The 20016-nt window shown below is 45.7% G+C and overlaps 1 protein-coding gene across 1 annotated transcript in view; it reads left to right on the forward strand.

Moving 5' to 3' along the window:
* Positions 1-20016, forward strand: part of Adamts2 (ADAM metallopeptidase with thrombospondin type 1 motif 2) — a 250312-nt gene that overhangs the window by 212048 nt on the left and 18248 nt on the right. The window contains exons 10-16 of the mRNA XM_015506380.2: positions 4794-4939; positions 7036-7211; positions 8148-8281; positions 14168-14291; positions 14644-14724; positions 16839-17005; positions 18801-18960. Coding sequence (XP_015361866.1) covers positions 4794-4939; positions 7036-7211; positions 8148-8281; positions 14168-14291; positions 14644-14724; positions 16839-17005; positions 18801-18960 — 988 coding nt within the window. The remainder of the gene's footprint in view (positions 1-4793; positions 4940-7035; positions 7212-8147; positions 8282-14167; positions 14292-14643; positions 14725-16838; positions 17006-18800; positions 18961-20016) is intronic.

Raw genomic sequence — 20016 nt, forward strand, 5'->3', positions numbered from 1 at the left:
TTTCTGATGTTATTATAAATGGAATTGTTCACTTAATTTCTTTTTTAGGTCATTCATGGCCAATTATAGAAATAAAACTGATTTATTTTAGAAATGTAATTGATTTTTATTATTGATCTTGCCATCCTGAAATCTTGCTGAATTTGTTTGTTAACCTTGATAGTTTTTTAGGGGATTTGGGGGGAATTTTCTACACAAAAGATCATGTCATGTGCAAATAAAGATAGTTTTACTTCTTTCTTTTCATTATGGATGTTTTTTATTTCTCTTTCTTGCCTGATTGTCCTGGCTAGAACTTCCAGTGCAATGTTGAATATAAGTGGCACAAGCAGACATCCTTGCTTTGGCATAGGGTGCTAGGGTTGGCCCCCTGAAGTTCATGTTGATGCTTGATTCTCAAAACTGCTAAGAGATGAGGCCGTTAGAAGGTGATCAGGCCATGAGGGCTCCTCCCTCATAGATGGAATAAGGGCTGGAAGGAACTAAGTAACCCCTTTTTTGCTTTTCTATCCCTTCTACTCCGTGAGGAAGTGGCATTTCTCCCCACTGGAGGAGAAAGCAACAAGGTGCCATATTGGAAGTCCTCACCAGTGCCTTGATCTTGGGCTCTGTCAGGAACTGTGAGAAATAAATTTCTATTTGCAAATTACCCAGTCTGTGGTATTTTGTTATAGCAGCATGAACTGACTAAGACATGGGGGAAAGTATTCATCTTTCACCTTAAGAATAATATTTGCTGTAAGTATTTCATAGATTTCCATGATCTATATTGAGATGTTCTTTCATGAAAGGATGCAGCAATTTGCCAAAGAATTTTTTGAGTTTTAAGATGATCATCTGGTTTTGTCTTTTTCTGTCAGTATGGTGTATTACATTGATTTTCAGATGTTATACTTTATTTCTAGGCTAAATCACACTTGATTGTGGTGTATAATCCTTTCAATATGCTCTTAGATTCAGTTTGCTATTATTTCCTTAAGGATTTTTACATCTATATTCATAAGTGATGTGGGTCTATAGCATCTTGTAATGTTTTCTATTCTTGTGATATCTTTGTCCAATTTTAGCATCAGGGTAATAGAGACTTCAAGGAATGAATTGGGATTCTTCTGTTTTGGGCAACAGTTTTTAAAGGAGTTGCATTTATTTTCTTTAAATGTTTGGTAGAGTTTATTGATGACATTGTCTAGGCCTAAACTTTCATTTGAGGGAAGTTATAAAATCATTCATTTAATTTTTTCACTTGTTATACATCTATTTCAATTTTGTATACTTTATTAAGTCAGCTTTGGCAGTTTGTACCTTTCTAGAAATTTGTCCATATCTAGCACTCCTTGGTTTTTTTTTTTTTTTTTAACGGTTGGTGGGGGGTGTTGAATTATTCTCTGATGTAACTCACTTTCTTCCTACAGAATGCCTGTTCGTATTTTTTTATATCTAGGTACACTAGCAGTTAATTCTTTCAATTTTTGTTGTCTGGGAATATATTCTATCTTCATTTTTGAGAGATAGCTTTTACTGGATATAAAATTCTTGGTTAACACTACCACCTCTGGCCTCTGTTATTGCTGATTAAGAAATCATTAATTCTCCAGAATGTTTTTGGTACATGGTGAGTCATTTTTCTTTTGTTATATCCAATATTTTCTCTCTGTCTTTATCTATATTTGACAATTTTGAATATATCAAATGTCTGAGTGTGGATCTCTTTGTGTTTACCTTACTTGGAGTTCTTTAAATTCTTAGGTGTGTAGGTTAATGTTTTTCATTAAATTTTAGAAGTTTTCACCCATTACTTTTTTGACTACTTCCTGCTCTTACCTGTGTCCTCTCCATCTGGTACTTCTACTGTGGATATTTCAATGTGCTTACATGTCTCCTATGTTTCCCAAAGATTTTGTTCATTTTTCTTTGTACGTTTTCCTTATATGAAAATTGTATGAATTTCTTTGATCTATAGTCAAGTTCACTGGTTGTGTCTTCTGTTAGCTCAGACCTACCATTGAGCCCTCAAGTGAATTTACTGCTTGAGTTCCTATACTATTCAACTTCAGAATTTAGTTCTTTTGTAATTCTTTCTTTTTAATAATATTCTCTTATTCGGTGAGACACCATCCTCATGCTCTCCTCTAGTTCTTTAGATACAGTTTTCTTTTATTCTTTAAATATATTTATAATAGCTGCTTTAAGATCATGTGTGCTAAGTCCAACATCTGGGCTTCCTCAAAGGCAGGTTCTGTCACATCTCCTGTGTAAGGGTCACACTTTCCTTTTTTCTTTTCCTGTCTCAGAATTTTTGTTGAAAACAGATCTTTTTAGATAATACATTGAAAAAATTATGGATATTGATGACCCAGTTCTTGTTGCTGTTGTTTGTTTATTTGTTTTACTGACTTGACTGGGCTATTTATTTCCCTTGCAGTGTGCAGCTACTGATAATCACTCCTTGGACGTCACAATCGTGGGCATATGCGTAGCCACTCTAAGCCCCATTCTTCCCCCCACAATGGTATTAGCCAGGCTCTATTTGACTGTCTGTGTCCCTGATCTCTTCATTAAGCTTCTGGTTATTTTGTCTTTATCGATATTACACACAACTATTAACCTTCACCAACTGCTAACTGACTGATGCACTGTTTTGTTTTTGTTCTGTGATGCTAGGGATTGAACCAGGGCCCCCCAGCATTCTAGACAAGTGCTTTACCACTGTGCTATCTCCTAGCACCTAGTGTGCTGTTTTTGATAATGCCCTGGGATATAACTTGCTCTGCAGTCTGATTCAATAAAATTCTGGACCTTTCACAAGGACAGAGTAACACTAATATTTGGAGACTACTCAGACCTCAGAAGGACCCTTAGCTGTCTTTGACTCTGATTCTTTCTGTTAAACTTCTAGTTGGTTTTATCATTTATTTGGATTATTGCTTCTAGAATCATGGAACTATTGCCCTGCTCTTAAATGCTCAGTCAAGTTCTCTATTATTTTTGACAATGCCCTTAGGCATGAAGTTCTTAATGCTTATTTCAGATGAAGTTAGTTCCTGTGGGGAGAGCTATAGAGCTCTCTCTTCTACCTCTTCCTCTGGCCAGACCATTGTACCAATGTACCCTAATAGGGGTAGGGACCCTTGGCCTCCTTCTCTCAGAGTGACATTCCAGACCTAGAAACAGGCACTAGATGGGAATGGTGCACCCTAATCTTCTTAGCTTACCACATCAGTATGGAATCTCTGCCTTATAAACAGGTAGGGAAAGGAGACATTAGATGCAGTATTCTTAGCCTACTGTAACTGGGACAGAACTTCTACCCGAAGAGTAGGGGCTGAATGTGGGAAGAGAGCCCCAATCATCTTGGCTGCAACACAGAGTTGAGAGGGATGGGAGATGCCAGTGGATTGCCTCTCAGACATAGCCATAGACTAGGGCCGTGGAAACCCCATCTTCTTGATAGGAAAACTTAGGTCACACTGAGGTAGTAAGGAACACAAGCGAGTTGTGGCTCGGATACCAAGTTTTAGTAGACTTTCTTGAATAAATATTTTTCCATTTGTTGTATTGACCTCAGAACAATTTCCAGAGACTTTAAATTGTTTTTGTTTTGTATTTAGTAATTTTCACCAATTAAATGGTTGTTTTACTGGGTGGAGCATTCACCAACCTTCTTACACCTCCTTTCCAGATGCTTCCAGTGTTGTAAATTAAGTTTTATTGGAACACAGCCATGTTCATTCATCAATATGTTGTCCTCAACTGCTTTCAGGCTCCAATGGCAGAGTTTAATAAGTAGCTGCAGGAAAAATCACATAGCTTGAAAAGCTCAAAATCGTCACTATCTGGAACTTTGCAGAAAGTTTGCTGAGGAATGACCACCACATTCTCTATTATCTATATGGAAAACAATATCACAGAATTGTTGTCATAATGAAGAGAGGTTTAAAGAGTGCACTCGGAATCGCAAGAAAAGTTGTCAGTTTTTAAAAATCATTGTTCTCTGTTTCAGGTTGTTTGTAGTAATTGTGTTTAAAAATTTTTAGATTGTGGGATTCTAAATCAATGATCTACTGTATACCTGATTTGGTATTTACAATTTTACAACCTTCTTAAAGTGGGCTCCCTAAATTGTATAAGCTTTCTCCCCCTTAGAAGACTGAGATCTGGGCTGGGATTGTGGCTCAGTGGTAGAACGCTAGCCTCACACGTGAGAGACCCTGGGTTCAATCCTCAGCACCACATACAAACAAAGATGTTGTGTCCCCCGAAAACTAAAATAAATATTAAAAATTAAAAAAAAAATTAAAAAAAAACTTATAAAAAGGAAGACTGAGATCCATGTGATTTAGATTTAAGTTGTGGAATTGTTTCCTATATGCCAGTGTTATGCTTTGATTTTTTTTCCCCTTAAATCTTATTTGTGTCTAGAATCATTGGTTTGATATGCTTGTTGTATGTTCACATAGACACACAGAAGGCATCTATCCTGGGGACATAGTGTGGAGCATAGTGTGGCTAAGAGGAAGAGTGGGCTTGACGTGGCACTGGAGGATGGTGGAAGACCAGGGCAGCAGGCAGGGAGTGCACTGGGGGCACCCAGCACCACTCTGTGCATCTTATTGCCACCCTTGGAGTGAGGCCTATCTTCTTGGAATGTCAGAAATTTTAGAGGTTAGTAGGGTCAGATCCCCTGAGCCTCCAGGGGCAGGCCCTGGGAAGACATTATAGAGTGAGGAGAGTGGGGGTATCTGAACTGCTTTGGTGTGAGTCGTGGGCCAAGGGAGCAGCTTTCTGTCTTTCAGCATTGCTTTAAAGGACATTGCATCTGGCTGACACCTGACATCCTCAAACGGGACGGCAACTGGGGTGCCTGGACTCCATTCGGCTCTTGCTCTCGTACCTGTGGCACCGGTGTGAGGTTCAGGACTCGCCAGTGTGACAACCCACAGTGAGTTGGCCACAACATTCCCCCCGCCTTCCTGAGTGGCAGCTGAGGACTATGAAACCCTTCTATAGCCAGCTTTATTCTACAGGGCTCGGATGGCTGCCATCTGCCAGTTCTGGAGGGAGTGCAAGAGCAAGCTCTCCTGGCCCCTCCTCCCATTACCTGGGAGGGAGCTGAGACTCAGAGGAGGGCTCATTCCCCTTCTCCACCTGGGCCTGAAAACCTGGTTTCCTGACCTGCTGGACTAGGGCCACACACCTCCTGACCTATAATCCACTCTGAACACAGGCTTCCTCTGTCTTTTGTGATACATGGAGGAGAGAAGATGGGACAGAGATGGGGAGAGATAAAAGGTCTCCACAGAGGGGAGCTCTCTCAGCCCTTCAGAATGCTAGGAATCTGGGCAGGGGCTTCCTTAGCTGAGCAACTATTTGAAATCAGGGGAGAGGCAGGGTCAAGACTAGTCATCCATACCCCAGTACCCAGGGGAAGGACAGCCTTCAGAGGCTGCCTGGTGCAAGCCAGATTCCCCACCATCAACCATGCTCCCCTTCTCCCTTCCTCATCCCCTATGCTGTCCTGGGACCGATCATTCCCTCCCACCCCACCCTGCAAATACTTCTCTGATCCACGCTCTGGGCTCACAATCACCTTCTATTCAGTTCCTTCCTCCTCTGAATTATTGTTTCCCCTCCTCATCTGAATTATTTGCCTGGACTCTCTCAGTGAAGTATCCTCAGGGAGGGAGAGGGAAAGAGAGGGAGGGAGAGGGAGGGAGGGCTTTGGGTGCACAGTCAATAACTGCACCAGGGCCTAGCATGTAGGGAGTCTTCCACAAACATTCGCAATAATCAGATCTTCCACACGACCAGCAAGGGAGCCTTACCCTGCTAGCTGAGTCTGCTTGGACACACAATATGGCTTTTGTCTTTCTTCTTTTGATCTGTCCAGTGTTTCAATGATTTTGATTTACCTGAAAATATTGAAAATCTGGAATTTCACGTAAAAACATAAACAGATCTCCAACTTCCGAATTGGGCCAGATACAATCTAGTGATAGGTTTTTGGGCACATCCAGACCATCTGGGCTCTGGCCTCTGCTGAATTTCCCACGTTCTCTGCTACACTGTCTCTGGCCAGCCCCTGAACTAGCCTCCAGGGAACCAGAGGGGGTCAGCACTCACAGCTGTTGGGTGGAGGATGTGGTCAAGTCTATCAGCCAGGTAGGGGCAGAGGAAGGACCTATGCTCTAGGGTCCAGTAGGGGTACAACCATTATTTTAAAAAGACCTGTGTTTGTCTGTATCAGCAGTGCATGGAATGCTCACCTCCTCCCCTTCTGACCACCCTCCTGCCCAAGAGCTCCGAATGGCATCCAGGCTAAGAGCAGAGGCAGGCCCCTCCTCCCATCCCCCTGGGGACTTTCACACTTGCCTCAGAAAGAGATTTAGATTTAAGCTGGGAGTTAGAACCACCAGAGAGACAGTTGGTGGGTTGGTCCTCTTCTTTGTGAAATGAGAAAGTTACAGAAGGGCAGCCCAAATTCCCTAAGGTGGAGAAAAAGCAGCCATGACAAAGTGTCCATCATGTGCCACACATTTGTTAAGAACTTAAGCATGTGGGATTCTCCTATTTCAGAATTACTCTGAGATTTCCCCACTGCATGTCAGGCACAGCCCTGTGAGCCAAGAGCCCAGCTGTAAAAAACAATCAATCAATTCTTGTCATCTCGGGGCCTGTGGTCCCATGGGAAAGGCAAACTCTAAACACTCCATCACAACTCCATGTTCGTTTTCAATCCCAGGCCTCCCCCTGCCCCATACTGCATGTGTGGGGTGGGGGTGGGGCACAGGGAAGTTGCTGTCTTCCCAAGGGAACTCCAGAAGAAGGGACATCACCAGGCTCCTTCTTGATTCTCTGAGGCCTGGTTAGCTGGGAATTGCCTGGTCCTACGGCTTGGACATGGCAGAGCCAGGTCCCTTCACAAAGCAGAGCTGTACCTCTAATACCTGAAGCTCAAGGATCTTCCTAAAAATCCCACCCAAGGGCCAGCCTCTTTCTGATGGCACCAAGCAGCTGGACTTATGCTTTCTTCTCCAGCCCAGCCAATGGGGGACGTACCTGCTCTGGCCTAGCCTATGACTTCCAGCTCTGCGGCACCCAAGACTGCCCTGACTCCCTGGCTGACTTCCGGGAGGAGCAGTGCCGGCAGTGGGACCTGTACTTTGAGCACGGAGACGGCCAGCACCATTGGCTGCCCCACGAACACCGGGATGGTGAGCCCTTCACAGGAGGATGGCAGTAAGGGTCAGCACACAGGCCCTAGGGAGGGCAGGCAGGGCCTTGCATTGTCCTGTGCCTTTGATAATGTATGGGGCAAGAGTGTGGTGGTGATACTTAGACTGGCAGCAAAGCCCACCCCCGACTGGCTCTGCTGTCAGGTGCCCCGTCCTGGGGTGGGTCTCAGGCTTGGTGTCTGGACTGCAGTCTCAGAGGAGCCAGAATACTGGGCATGGCCAAGAATGCTAAGGAGAGCCCGAGGACCTGGCACCTCCGAGCAGGCTGGGCTCCTGCAGTTGCCATCTGGTGGATGAGGATGGAGTGGCAGGATTAGAAAGGTTAAGGGATGGGGGTGGGGGGCTGACCTTACCAAGCAACTGGCCTCTGACCTTCTCTGAGCCCCTGCTATGTGTCCCACCTGTGTCTGAGGGAGGCTGAGGGAGGGCAATGAAGCTAGTGTCCCTCTCTCAGAAGGATGCACTCTGGTGACCTAGAGTTTTATTTACTCTGAATAAATGCTGAGCAGAGAAGGTGCCAGGGATCCCTAGTTGAATCCAAAAGGGGCTGCTCCCGTTTGGGCCCTCAGGGAAGGTTGACTGAAGGAGGCTTTTTAGATGGAAACTCAGTAAGCAGCCTTTTGCTGCACAGTAAGAAGTCTCTGGGTGGGACCTTTGGCGTGTGAGATCTAAGCTATACCAACAGCCCAACTGGCTCCATTTGGGGAAAAAGCTCTTTCTAAGTCCAGTTGAACCAGGGTCAAAGGCTCAGAAGACATAAAGATAGGAAGCAAGTTGCCATCACCTGACCCTTTCCCTCTGTGTCCACCTCGGAGACTGTGGAGGGGCAGATGAACCTCCTAAGCACAGCTCCATGGAAGTTTCTTCTTGCACTGTCCCTTCTCTTGCACTGACTCCTTGCTGCTTCCCTTCCAGCCAAGGAGAGATGCAACCTCTACTGTGAGTCCAAGGAGACTGGGGAGGTGGTGTCCATGAAACGCATGGTGCACGACGGGACACGCTGCTCCTACAAGGACGCCTTCAGCCTCTGTGTGCGTGGGGACTGCAAGGTGAGTGCCATGAAGCCGGCCAGTGCTGGCCACAGCTCAGGGTCTCAACTTCCTGGGTACCAGCTTCCACTTCTTGAGAAGATTAATAAAATGTAGGAAACAGTGCTGCAGGCCAATATGTTTTTCCCTTTTCTTCTATTGGGGGGGTCTCAGCCTTGAGTATGTCAGGCATTTATCTGGGGAGCTTGGAGATGCCACCCAAGAGTCAAAGGTGGTGGCCTGGGAGCCTGAATTTTTATGAGCTTCCAGGTGATTTCAATGTACAAAATCCATAGTTGACCCTTTGTGAATCATACCCCACTCCTGCTGTCCATGGGGCACTGGACAGCCTGTCCTTGGATCAGGATACCCACCATAGGTCTCACTGGTTTGGTGCTTGGCAGAAATAGTTGTTTCTTGGCATATGATAACCCATTATGTGTTGAAAAATGTTATGGTCAAAAATGCATTGGATCTATCTGAACATCAGCACTTGCAACACAGGACACTGTGGAATATCAGCTATTTCTACTTATGATCATGTGACTGACTGGGAGCTGCAACTTGCTGCCAACTGTCCAACATCCTGAGAAAGTGATATATCCTCATTTAGCCCAGGAAAAGATCAAAATTCAAAATGGGAAGTACAGGTCCTAATGAATACATACAGCTTTCACACCATTGTAAAGCTGAAAAAAATCAGTCAAACCATCGTAAATTGGGGACCATCTGTACATCCTTGGCTTCTATCCTACGCTATCATAAAAAACAACCATGGGTAACCTCAGCATGTGGCGGTGACATGAGCACAGACTTGACCTGCCAGACATTTCTGGAAAGAGCTGGAAACTTCTGCTGGAGTTCAAGTAGACAGGACTGATCAGGGTTGTCACAGAGGCTGGCTCTTTTCTTTCCTTCCTGAGAAATGGCAGCATCCTCAGGTGTTGTCTGGCAGGGAGGCTGATAGGTTCTGCAGGCAGCCCCAGAGCAGGGCTGGAGGAACAAAGAAGTGGGCACTGGGCATCTGGCAGCGTGCTCAAGGGCTGCTTTCCATTCGTATGGTTTCAGAGGGCACACAGGTGGCAGGACCAGGAGGAAGGAGGCTGGTTGCACAAGAGAATTGCAGGGATGCTGAGCCACACAGCCGGCTCAGGGATAGTGAAACCAAACACTCAGAGACTAACACAGGCTGGTTCTCCTTTGTACCCACAAGGCTTTAATTTATGGAAGATCTGAATGACAAAATGGAGAGGCCAGTGCCATTGAGAGAATTTATTACTTATATTTTCCTAGAGAAGGGCATGGCATGCTACCCAAGGCCACCCGTGGAAGTAGCAAATTTGGTCAGGAGGCAGAAGCAAAGTCAGGGGACTTTCTTGGGAAAAGGCAAAGCAAAGCAAACAGCTTAGGATTGGTTTCCTTGAATAATTCCCAAAAGGCTGGGAGCTATAGGTCTGGTCTCTTGTTGTTTGGTACCTGACTGGAGGATGACCTAGACCAGAGGAAATTTTGGCTTACTGTGAGAGAGTCAGATAAAGGGGGCAATTGGGGTGGAGACTTGGATATTTGCTGGTTTGCATATGAAAAATGTATTCCCAGCTAAGCCTTTTGGTTTATCCAGGGATTGGCTGGTGTCCAGCCAGGAAGATTGTTAAGATGTTAAACATCATAAGATACAGAAAAAAAAAAACGTAAAAGTAAACATAATTAATGCAGACAATCACTAGTAGTAGAAATAGCTTTAAATAGCAACTGTGAATAAGATTGCTAACTTAATTGGGAGAGGTCAGAGCACCAATCAGTATCTTATTGGGCATGGCTGTAACTTCACTCCTAATAGGTATAGTTAAAGAAGAATAGATTAAATATCTTATTTATTAATGATTATTTTGACAGATAAAAGCAGGTTGCTAGAGACAGAAAGGAAATGGGAAGTAATGAGATGAAATGTATCAGTCCGGACAATACATGTGGATGTGAAATTCTCTTTTAGAAGAATCTAACAGAAAAATACACACACATAATATCCAAGTGGATGCTGTCAATCAGAGAATATCAAAATACAATGAATGACTCAGGAAGATTACAAGCAAAGATATTGCAGAAGAACAAAGTCGTGCAACGTGAGCTGGGGTTGTAGCTCAGTGGGAGAGCACTTGCCTAGCATAGGTGAAGCACTGAGTTTGATCTTCAGCACCACATTAAAAAAATACATAAGACATAAAGTTTAAATTTAAAAAAAAAAAGATGTGCACACACATAACACACACACATAGAGCAGAGAATTGAAAGAGACCTGAGCATTACATGAGGCCAAGAGGGTCATTTGATTTTAAGCAGGGCACAATCCACTGCTTTGATAAAGTAATAACATGCCATCAAACATGTCATCTAAAAACAGTTATCAGCTTAGGTCTTGGAACTTTAGAAAATGAACAAGTAAATATTATTTACTGATTTACTGATCATATTAAATCATAACTTACATAATGCAGAAGTAGAAAAGTTGAATATAATATATAAATTTTAATAAAAGAATGTGTATAATAGAACATATTTTATATTTGTTTTAAAAATATTTCTTCACTGCATGTAAAAGGGAGAAATTGAAATAAGCTTGCCTGTTTGCTGACTCTAGTAACCCACTGTTAAGATTGCATGACAGGAAGGGAGACTATCCTTACCTCATTAGCTATGCACCCCACCCTTTGCCATGGTACCCCACCATCACTGTCAACTGCTTGAATTGAAGCAGAACCTAAGCTGTCAGCCTCTTCTGATCATTGGTGACAGCGAGCAGCAGCCATGCAGAGCTTATCAGGAGTACGTGGCCAGCCCTGACCTGAGCTATCGTCTGCCCCATTATCCTCTTTAGAATCTAAATGAGATCCCAGGCTAATAGAAGGAGCCAAGCTTCATGGATTTCTCTATGTGATTAAAGTATTAGTATCATGGCACCCCTTAGTTCAGATACAGAACATTGGATAGTGTCTCTTGATTATCAGGTACTCGCCAAAGATAATTGGTTCACTAGCCAGAGCAGTTCTTGCCTGGGCGTTGATGGATGAGTTGGGCCACCTGAGATGACCCAAACCAGCCTCTTCAAACTAGCATGTCTTCATCTGTTTTCTGTTGCAATAACAAAATAGTAGAGGCTGGATAATGTATAAAGGAAAAGGGTTTATTTAGTTCACAGTTTTAGAGGACGGAAATCCAAGATGAGGCAGTCCTATTAGCAAAAATTTGGACTCTGGGAGACTCCCCTGGGCTGGTTCACAACATTAAGAGAAGCATAAAGAAAAACCACCCAGGGCAAAAGACAGCAACCACATGAAGTGACCTGACTTTACAATCGGCTCTCAGGAGAACTAACTCAGTCTGCAAGACCAGCATATTCCCTTCCAAGAGCAACGCCCCCATGGCTTGACTACCTTCCACTAGACCCCACCTCTTAAAGGAACCACAGCCTTAATACTGTCACTGGGGACCAAGCTTCTTGCCCAGGACTTTCTGGGGAAAACACTCAAACTACATCCAAACCATAGAATGGCAGTTGTCCAGACACCAGAATTCCTCTAGGTGGCAGGCAAGGTTCTGACTTTAATTAGACATCTTGATTTCACAATTAAGATGAAAAAAAAAATGTGTCTTAGAATTGAGGGGAAATGCTGACAAATCACTTTCTTAAAGTTCTTCTGGATGAAGCAGTTCTTTTACTCCATTTTCCTTTTGCTCGCCTTTTGACACTCAGAACAAAATCTCAGAGCAGCTGTTTTGAAACACAGCATGTGGCTTTGTTTTTGTCACTGTCTGGATAGCCTCTTCTTTTCCAACCAGTTCAATTTATATTTAGCATGTTTGGCTTAAACAAGCTCCAAAAATGAAAGCCCCTTTATAGAAAGAGCCCATGAATCAACAGAGAGCTCTTAAATTAGAGTTGATATCCAGGGCTAAGGCAAAAGGCTTTAGAGATGTACCTGACACTGTCTCTAAATAAATCCTGTCTCTAAATAAAATATAAAAGGGGCTGGGGATGTTGCTCAGTGGTTAAGCACTCCTGGGTTCAATCCCCAGCACCTGCCCCCCGCCAAAAAAAGCAGTGCTTTTTTCAGTCCCCATTTATTACCTCCCTTTGGTAAAAATTGTTTTCTCAGGAACCATTTAAATAAACATGAGTATGTTCCTCTTTATTGTTTTGCACTCTGCTCACTTCAAAAAAATGAGTCAGAAGCTTACAAAATACAGATGATTAAAATACAGATTCCTCTCCTCAAGGAGTTATCCCACTCCTCCAAAGGATTTAAAATCCACATACTACAGTGACATGGCCACATCAATGCTTACAGCAGCTCAATTCACAATAGCTAAGCTATGGAACCAACACATCTGCCCTTCCACAGATGAATAGACAGAGAAAATGTGTATACATACACAATGTAATGTATTAGTCATAAAGAATGACATTATGGCATTTGCCTGTGAATGGGTGGATCTGGAGCCTATCGTGCTAAGTGGCTTATTTCAAGCCGGTCCCAAAAAACAAAATTCAGATGTCTTCTCTGATATGTGGATGCTAACTCACAATGGGGTAGGGGGTAGGATAGAAGTTCATTGGATTACACAAAGGGAGAAAGGAGGGGGATAGGAATAGGAAAGACAGTAGAATAAGTCTGACATAACCTTCCTATGTACATATATGAATACACCACAGTGAATCTCACTGTCATGCACATCCACAAGACTTGGGTCCTAATTTGAATAAGATATATTTCATGCTTGTATAATTATATCAAAATGGACTCTATTGTCATATATAACTAAAAAGAACCGATAAAATAAATAAATAGAAAAATACAGATGGATAAAAACAAAGATCATGAATTTCTATCTGCACATTCAAAAATGCTTTGTGAATCTCAGCTCTGTAGTCCTTTCATGGTCTTGAGCCCCTGCCCTCAAAGTTTCTTGTAAGACAAAAGTCAGAAATTAAAGAGCAGCTGGGGAGTAGCTCAGTGGTAGAACACTTGGCTAGCAAGGCCCTGGGTTTGATCCCCAGCACTGTAAAGAGAGAGGGTGGGGGGAGGAAGGAAGGAAGAGAGAAAAGCAAGGAGGGGAAAGGGTTGAGAAATCAAGAGCAAAGGGAAAAGAAGTAAGCGTCTCCAGAGGCAGAGGTAGAAAGTTCTCTCCAATAGGCATCTGTGGTCCAGGAATGGCATGCTGCCAGGGCTACAGCAATAAAAGAACCTGAATATTGTTATTGTCTCTGTCAGGAGGCCCTGGGCAAAGGAACAGCCCCACTCTGTGCAGAATAATTTATTTCCTGTATTTCCTGGAGTGATAGTGTGGAAAGGATTCATTGAGAGAATGAAGGCAAAAGTGTCCCCACCAACTCTTGCCACCCCTTCCCAGACACTTGAAGACAGACTGAAGAGGGCATTTCATTCCTCCTGAACTGAGGAAAGGCAGGACATCCAGGCCACAGCTTTGGGTGGCATCCCCCGAGGGGCTTCCTCTGGGAGATGAGCTGCAGGGATACTCTGGAGAAAGGGCAGCATAGAGGGGCCAAGGTGAGGCCTTCCATCTGTGGCCACAAGGATGGAAGCACTCACTGGAGGCCAGTTGTGCTGGGCCAGGAAAGTGTTGGGCTGTGGGACAGAATTCTGCAGGTCCCACCTTCCACATGCAGGAACTGAGGCACAGCATGGGCAAGGAGTTCACCCACAGCCACACAGGGTCTGTCTTGCTCTAAAGCGTGACTTTGGGAACTGCTAAGAAGGGATGCACAGAACATGGGCAATGGGAGGGCTCAGGCATCAGAGGCCTGGCAGGTACAGGGTCAGGGTCAGGCCAGGGCCCATATATGGAGGGGGTATCTGAAGTGTTCTCTGCCTTCCTCTTCCCCTGCAGAAGGTGGGCTGTGATGGGGTGATTGGCTCCAGCAAGCAAGAGGACAAGTGTGGCGTGTGTGGAGGTGACAACACTCACTGCAAAGTGGTCAAGGGTACTTTTACACGCTCACCCAAAAAGCAAGGTGAGTGAGCTCCACCCTCCGCCCCTGAGGCTGATTGTCTACAGCACCTCTGAGTACCAGTGGGGCTCTGTCACTTTGGGGCTCTATCTGGCATTACCCCAGGGATGGATTCCCACCTGAGTTTTCTGTAGGGGAGGAAGGCTGGGAGGGTATTTGGGATTTGAAGATCAGCAGAAAGTCTGAGGCCCTGGACTCTGGCCTGGACCAGACCCAGTAGTTTTCCAGTTGGCCCCTCTCTGGGTGGGGGCCCAAGCCCAGGAAATAGAGAGCCACAGAAGAGTCCATGATGGAGCTGCCTTCAAGGGTGATGCCTCTTTCTTTCTCATGTGGTATTGTATTCCCACGCCCACAGGTTACATCAAGATGTTTGAGATCCCTCCCGGGGCCAGACACCTACTCATCCAAGAGGCAGACAGCACTGAGCACCATCTGGGTGAGTCTCAGAGCCCGGATGACTTGGCATCTCCAAGACCTGGCTTTTCTGGAAGGGTAGTTGCCATGGCTGAGACACCTGGCTTCTGTGAGGTGGGCAACCCTGGCTGGCAGGTGTGACTGCAGCCCCAATCCACCAGTTCCTGGTGCAGCCCACCTGGAAGCCTTTCCTGGGCTCCTCTCCCTGTGGAGAGGCCAGAGTTTGGGACCAGAGGGCTTCCCCTGGCAGCAGCTGTGGAGGGTACGGCAGTGTATATCCAAGACACCAGAAAACACCAAAGTCAGCTATAAATGGGATCATGCAGTGTATTTACATCCATTCAATTCATTTTTTTGTTGTTGTTGTTACTGGGAGTTGAGGCCTTGCACATGTTAACCATACACTGAGCTATATCTTTAGGCCTTTACTTTTAAATTTAAGAGTTTTTACCTAAAAATAGGGATTTCTAGCATATCTTGAAATTTCGGATGATCTCCCAACCCTGGGTCTCTTCCCTCATGGCAGCCCCAGCCTGCAAGATGGTGCTCTCGCACCATCTCCCAAGATGTCCAGGACCCTCTCAGGGGTTCACCCATCTGTACCCATCACCTCCCCAGGACTTCCTGGGCCCTACCTCCTGGGGTATCATGGGACCAAAGGCAGCAGGGTTTCCAGGACCACTGAGGGGCCCTGGACAAGTCCATTCTCCAATCTGGGTCCCACCTTCATCCCTGTCCCCTGGAGGCATCCACACTGCCACAGTCAGGCACCCCACTGATACATGACAAACCTGCCACTCTCTTTTAACACTCATTTTTCTTTCTAATTTATCTTAAGAGGAAACTTTAAGTCACTATCCTAAATGCAAAACCAGTACATTTTGCCTTAAACAGACGGTAAACATTAAGGTCATTTCCTAAACGAAAGACACTTTTGTCCCAGCAGTTTCTTACTGATCTCTGAGGCTGAGACCCACTATCTCTTTGTAAAGGGGAGCAGATGATAGAAGATAAAGACCCACCCGCCCCACATTGAGGCTTTCTTAGCAATGTGGGCAGAATTAAAGGGGACTTGCATAGGAAGTTCTTTTCTCACTGGTGCCCTGTCTGAAGTCCCTCCAAAACCCCTCAGCACCCTCCCCAATGACTACCTTTTACACTGAAGGAAGTGTGAGGCTTTCTTACCAGCCAAGTTTATCCTAGAGTGGTCTGTGGATGGCCTGTGGTCTGAGTAGCCCATCCCAGTTGGACCAGGCCTCTTGGGGAATGCTGGGAGCTGGTGAGACCTTGACGGGACCTCAGTTAACTGATGGTGTGGGGGAAGGGGGGATGCTGCTTTTCCAGCTGGACGTATGCTCACTGCCATGGCAGGAAACCACCACAGCCTCCACCCATACCTACATCCTCATGTTCAGCAGATACCTCACCCGGTAGAGATGTCTCTCTGCCAGCCTGCCTTTGAGGCCTCTGTGTTAGTTAGTCTCATATCACATAACAAAATACCTGAGGCAACTAACTTATAAAGATAAAAGGTTTATTTAGCTCCAGGTTTGGGAGGTTCAAAGGCATGGCACATGCATTGATTCTGTTCTAGTGAGTGGTAGATAGCAGCATATCATAGTGGGAGTGCATGTAGGAGCAAAAAGCATCTTGAATTGGAGCAGAGCGGGTGGGGCAGCCAGAATCCCATAATTCCTTTCAAAGGCATGACCCAATGATCTGAGGACCTTTCATAGCCCCCGTCTCCCAATAATGCCATGTTGGGGACCAAGCCTGGGAGACATTCAACATCCAAACTCTAGCAGCCTCTTAGTGCTATGGAGTGCTCTGATAGGTTGCAGGAGGTGACTTTGACAGCTGCAGAACCCCTTCCAATGGGAACCCATGAGCCTTTAGTCAGGGCAGATCCAGAAAGGGTGCTGGGCTGGTCAAAAGAATTCATGTGGAGGGAAACCCATTCATCATTGTCCCCAAGGGCAGGGTATGGCTCCCAAGGCAATTTGGGCTGTCCGTGGCACAGAGAGATCAGGGACCCTGCTCCCCAGAACCCACCTCCCCCACAAAGCAGCATGGTGGGCCTGGGCCCCACCTGACGTGACCATGGTGGGTTGGGGGGCTCCCTTTTGCCATTCTCAGCCGTCAAGAATGTGGAAACCGGCAAGTTCATCTTAAATGAAGAGAATCACCTGGACCCCAATTCCAGATCCTTCATTGCCATGGGCGTGGAGTGGGAGTACAGGGACGAGGATGGCAGGGAGACGCTGCAGACCATGGGCCCCCTCCACGGGACCATCGCTGTGCTGGTGAGTTGAGGCACAACAGGGTCCGCTGCCTCCTGCTGCCCAGGCAGGGTGCAGTGTTCCCTAGGGGAAGGTGGTGAAGGGGCCTTGGGAGCCCCGAGCCTCCCTGCATCCTTCAGGCCACACTCTGAACAGCCCGTGTGGCCCTCCAGGGCAGCTCCAAGTCTCTGAATCAGAGCCAGAAATAGACATGGGGCCAAGACTCAGGGCTCTGAACCCCAGGTCAGTGCCTTCTAAACAACTCTCCCCTCTAGGGATTTTGGTTTCTCTGGCAGAATGACATTCACAGCTATCATCCATTGTGCTCATTCATGCCCGCTGTCACATTAAAACCCTGCAACACCTGAGAAGTGACAGTTGGAACTAGACCCGAGTCACATTGGACTTTGTCTTCAAGCAGGACTGGATCCCAGATACCTTGGGTCCAGGACCACGGACTGCTCCTATTATGGGGAGTCCTGAGGGGGATGGATTCTTGAATCATTTTTAGTTTTAATTCATTGCATAAGTGATACATTTTATTTTTCAAAAAATTCCAACAGCACAGATAAGCTTCCAGGGCCGTTGCTCACACCTCCCCTAAGAAGCATGCTGGGGGTGGGTCTAATCACCCAGCCCCCAGAGCTCCACACAAGGCTATGCACCTGTGGAGCAGGTGTCACCATGGGCCAGGTGTGCTTTATTCCACTGTACCACTCTGCTCACTTTGTCTGCAGCAACTTGACACTAATTAGAAATGCCTGTGGTGACCGATCTAGGTTGGTGTATATACAGTGGGTCCTCAGTAGTCACAGTTTCTGTATTTGCAAATTCACCTGCTCACTAAAATTTACTTGAGATTCCCAAATGGACCTTCACAGAGTGGTGAAAAATTTGAGTTGCCTGCATGCTTATTCCCAGATGGGGTGAAACTACTCCATGCTGTGTTCTTGTTTTAGCTCTCAGATTGTAAACAAGTCTCTTTTCTTTTTTTTGCAATCTATTATTGTCACATCTTTTGCATTTTTGTGCTTTTGGAAGGATGAGTTTGCTGTTTAAAATGGCTCTGAGCCTACTGCTGAAGTGCTGTCTACTGTCTGTAAGCTCTGAAGGGTATAATGGAGAAAAGACGTGTGTTAGAGGAGCTCCTGTCTGGGCCTGAGTTACAGTGCTCCTGGCTTTGAGGTCGATGTTAATGAATCAATGATATATATTATTGTTTTTAACATAAACAAACATAAAACAAGTTTATGTATTGATTTGTTGATAAAAATGTTATGACCAGGGCTCACAGGATCCTAACCCTGTGCATCTAGGTGGGCTTTGACTTATGGTGGAGTCACATCCCCATAAACCCAACCTAAGTTGAAAATATCGTAATATAAGAATACATCAGCCTAACCTATGATCTGTCCTGGCTCAGCAACACAGTACACTATACGGTGTCAGTTGTTCATCATGGGGCTGCAGGAGCTGTGGCTCATTCCCACCCACCATCATGAAAGAGGATGGGACCATATCCTTAGCTCACAAAAAGATCCAAATTAAAAATTCAAAATATGGTTTCTCCTGAATGTGTATCACTTTTGCATCATCATGATCAAGTCGGAAAACCATAAGTTGGGATGTCTGTATTTTCTGTGGGGTGATGGCTCCATATTTGTGAATTCAGTGTTCACAGAGACTTGCTAGAACATAACTCCTGTGAATAACTGGAATCCACTGTAAATCTGCCTTGGACTCATGTTCCTCAACTGGCTCCTGAGGAAGGTTGAACAAAGGGACAGACACATTCATGGCCATTTTGGGGTGGGCACAGGTTATCCCAGAGGGAGATGCCCGGATCTCACTGACATACAAATACATGATCCATGAAGACTCACTCAACGTTGATGACAACAATGTCCTTGAAGATGACTCCGTGAGCCATGAGTGGGCCCTGAAGAAATGGTCTCCCTGCTCCAAGCCCTGTGGCGGAGGTGAGGGATTTCTTATTAGGGCTTCTGGGATGAATGATAAGAGAGTGGCCATAAAGAGGTGAGGAATCATCCCTGGGCTGGGGCTCAGCATGAGCAGAAACAGAGGTCCTAGAGGATGTTGGGCTGGGGTGGAGAGAGGCTTCTGAGTGAGGGGCTTCCTGAACCAACAGTGAGTGGCCTGCTGACTGCTGGGCCTGGGGCAGTGAGTTTGGCATGTGCTAGGTATGAGAGGACTATTCCCAGAGACTGGGAGGCCATGGCAGTGACCTTTGCCTATCCCAGCCTGGAAGGGGTCCTTGGGTGTCCAGGAAGGAGGTGCTCGAGGCATCAGACCAAATTAGCCAGAAGGGCCTGGGGGTTCGGTTTCAGTGCAGAAGGGATGGGACTGGCCTGGTAAGAAGTTGACCTGTGGGTGGTCCGAATGGATCACACTGTAGCATCAATAGGGCAGGGCACAGATGAGCTGGGACAGTGCAGAGACACCCCTAGGAGGTCCCTCCCTCCCTCTCTCTATTCATTCAGAAAAGCCTCTCTGATTCCTGGAGCAGGGTTAGCTGCAGAAGAGTCCTACCTGTCCCTTGATGTCAAGTCGTCCACAGTTGGGTGGGACATTGGACACACAGACGGACAAAAGCCCTGCTCTGTCCAGAGTTGAGGACTGGGTGAACTATGAGACAGGACTGAGATGCCATGGGGTCCCACATCCAAAGGACAAGTTCGCCAAGGATCAGGGGGACCTCATCCTGGATGGATGGTGCCGCAGCCTTCTGTCGTACCCCATCTCCACACTCCCCCTGGATTCCACCAGCATGTCCTGCTGATTCTCCACTCTATAGCTCTTGGACCCTTCTACTGTTCCTTCTTCCCAACCATCCCCTAGTCCTGGCACCATCCTTATACTGGCCCTTGAGGATCCATTTTAGGTCCCAGGTTGACCTCTTAAAGGGTAAATCAGATCATGTTCCTTCCAGGTGTCATAACAGCCATCTCTGTTCTTGAGGATTGAATATCAAAATTCTCCTTATGGCTTCTGAGGTCATGACAGTTTGCTGACCT

The sequence above is a fragment of the Marmota marmota genome, unplaced genomic scaffold (genome assembly GCF_001458135.2).
Source record: "Marmota marmota marmota unplaced genomic scaffold, marMar, whole genome shotgun sequence".
Classification (NCBI taxonomy): domain Eukaryota; kingdom Metazoa; phylum Chordata; class Mammalia; order Rodentia; family Sciuridae; genus Marmota; species Marmota marmota.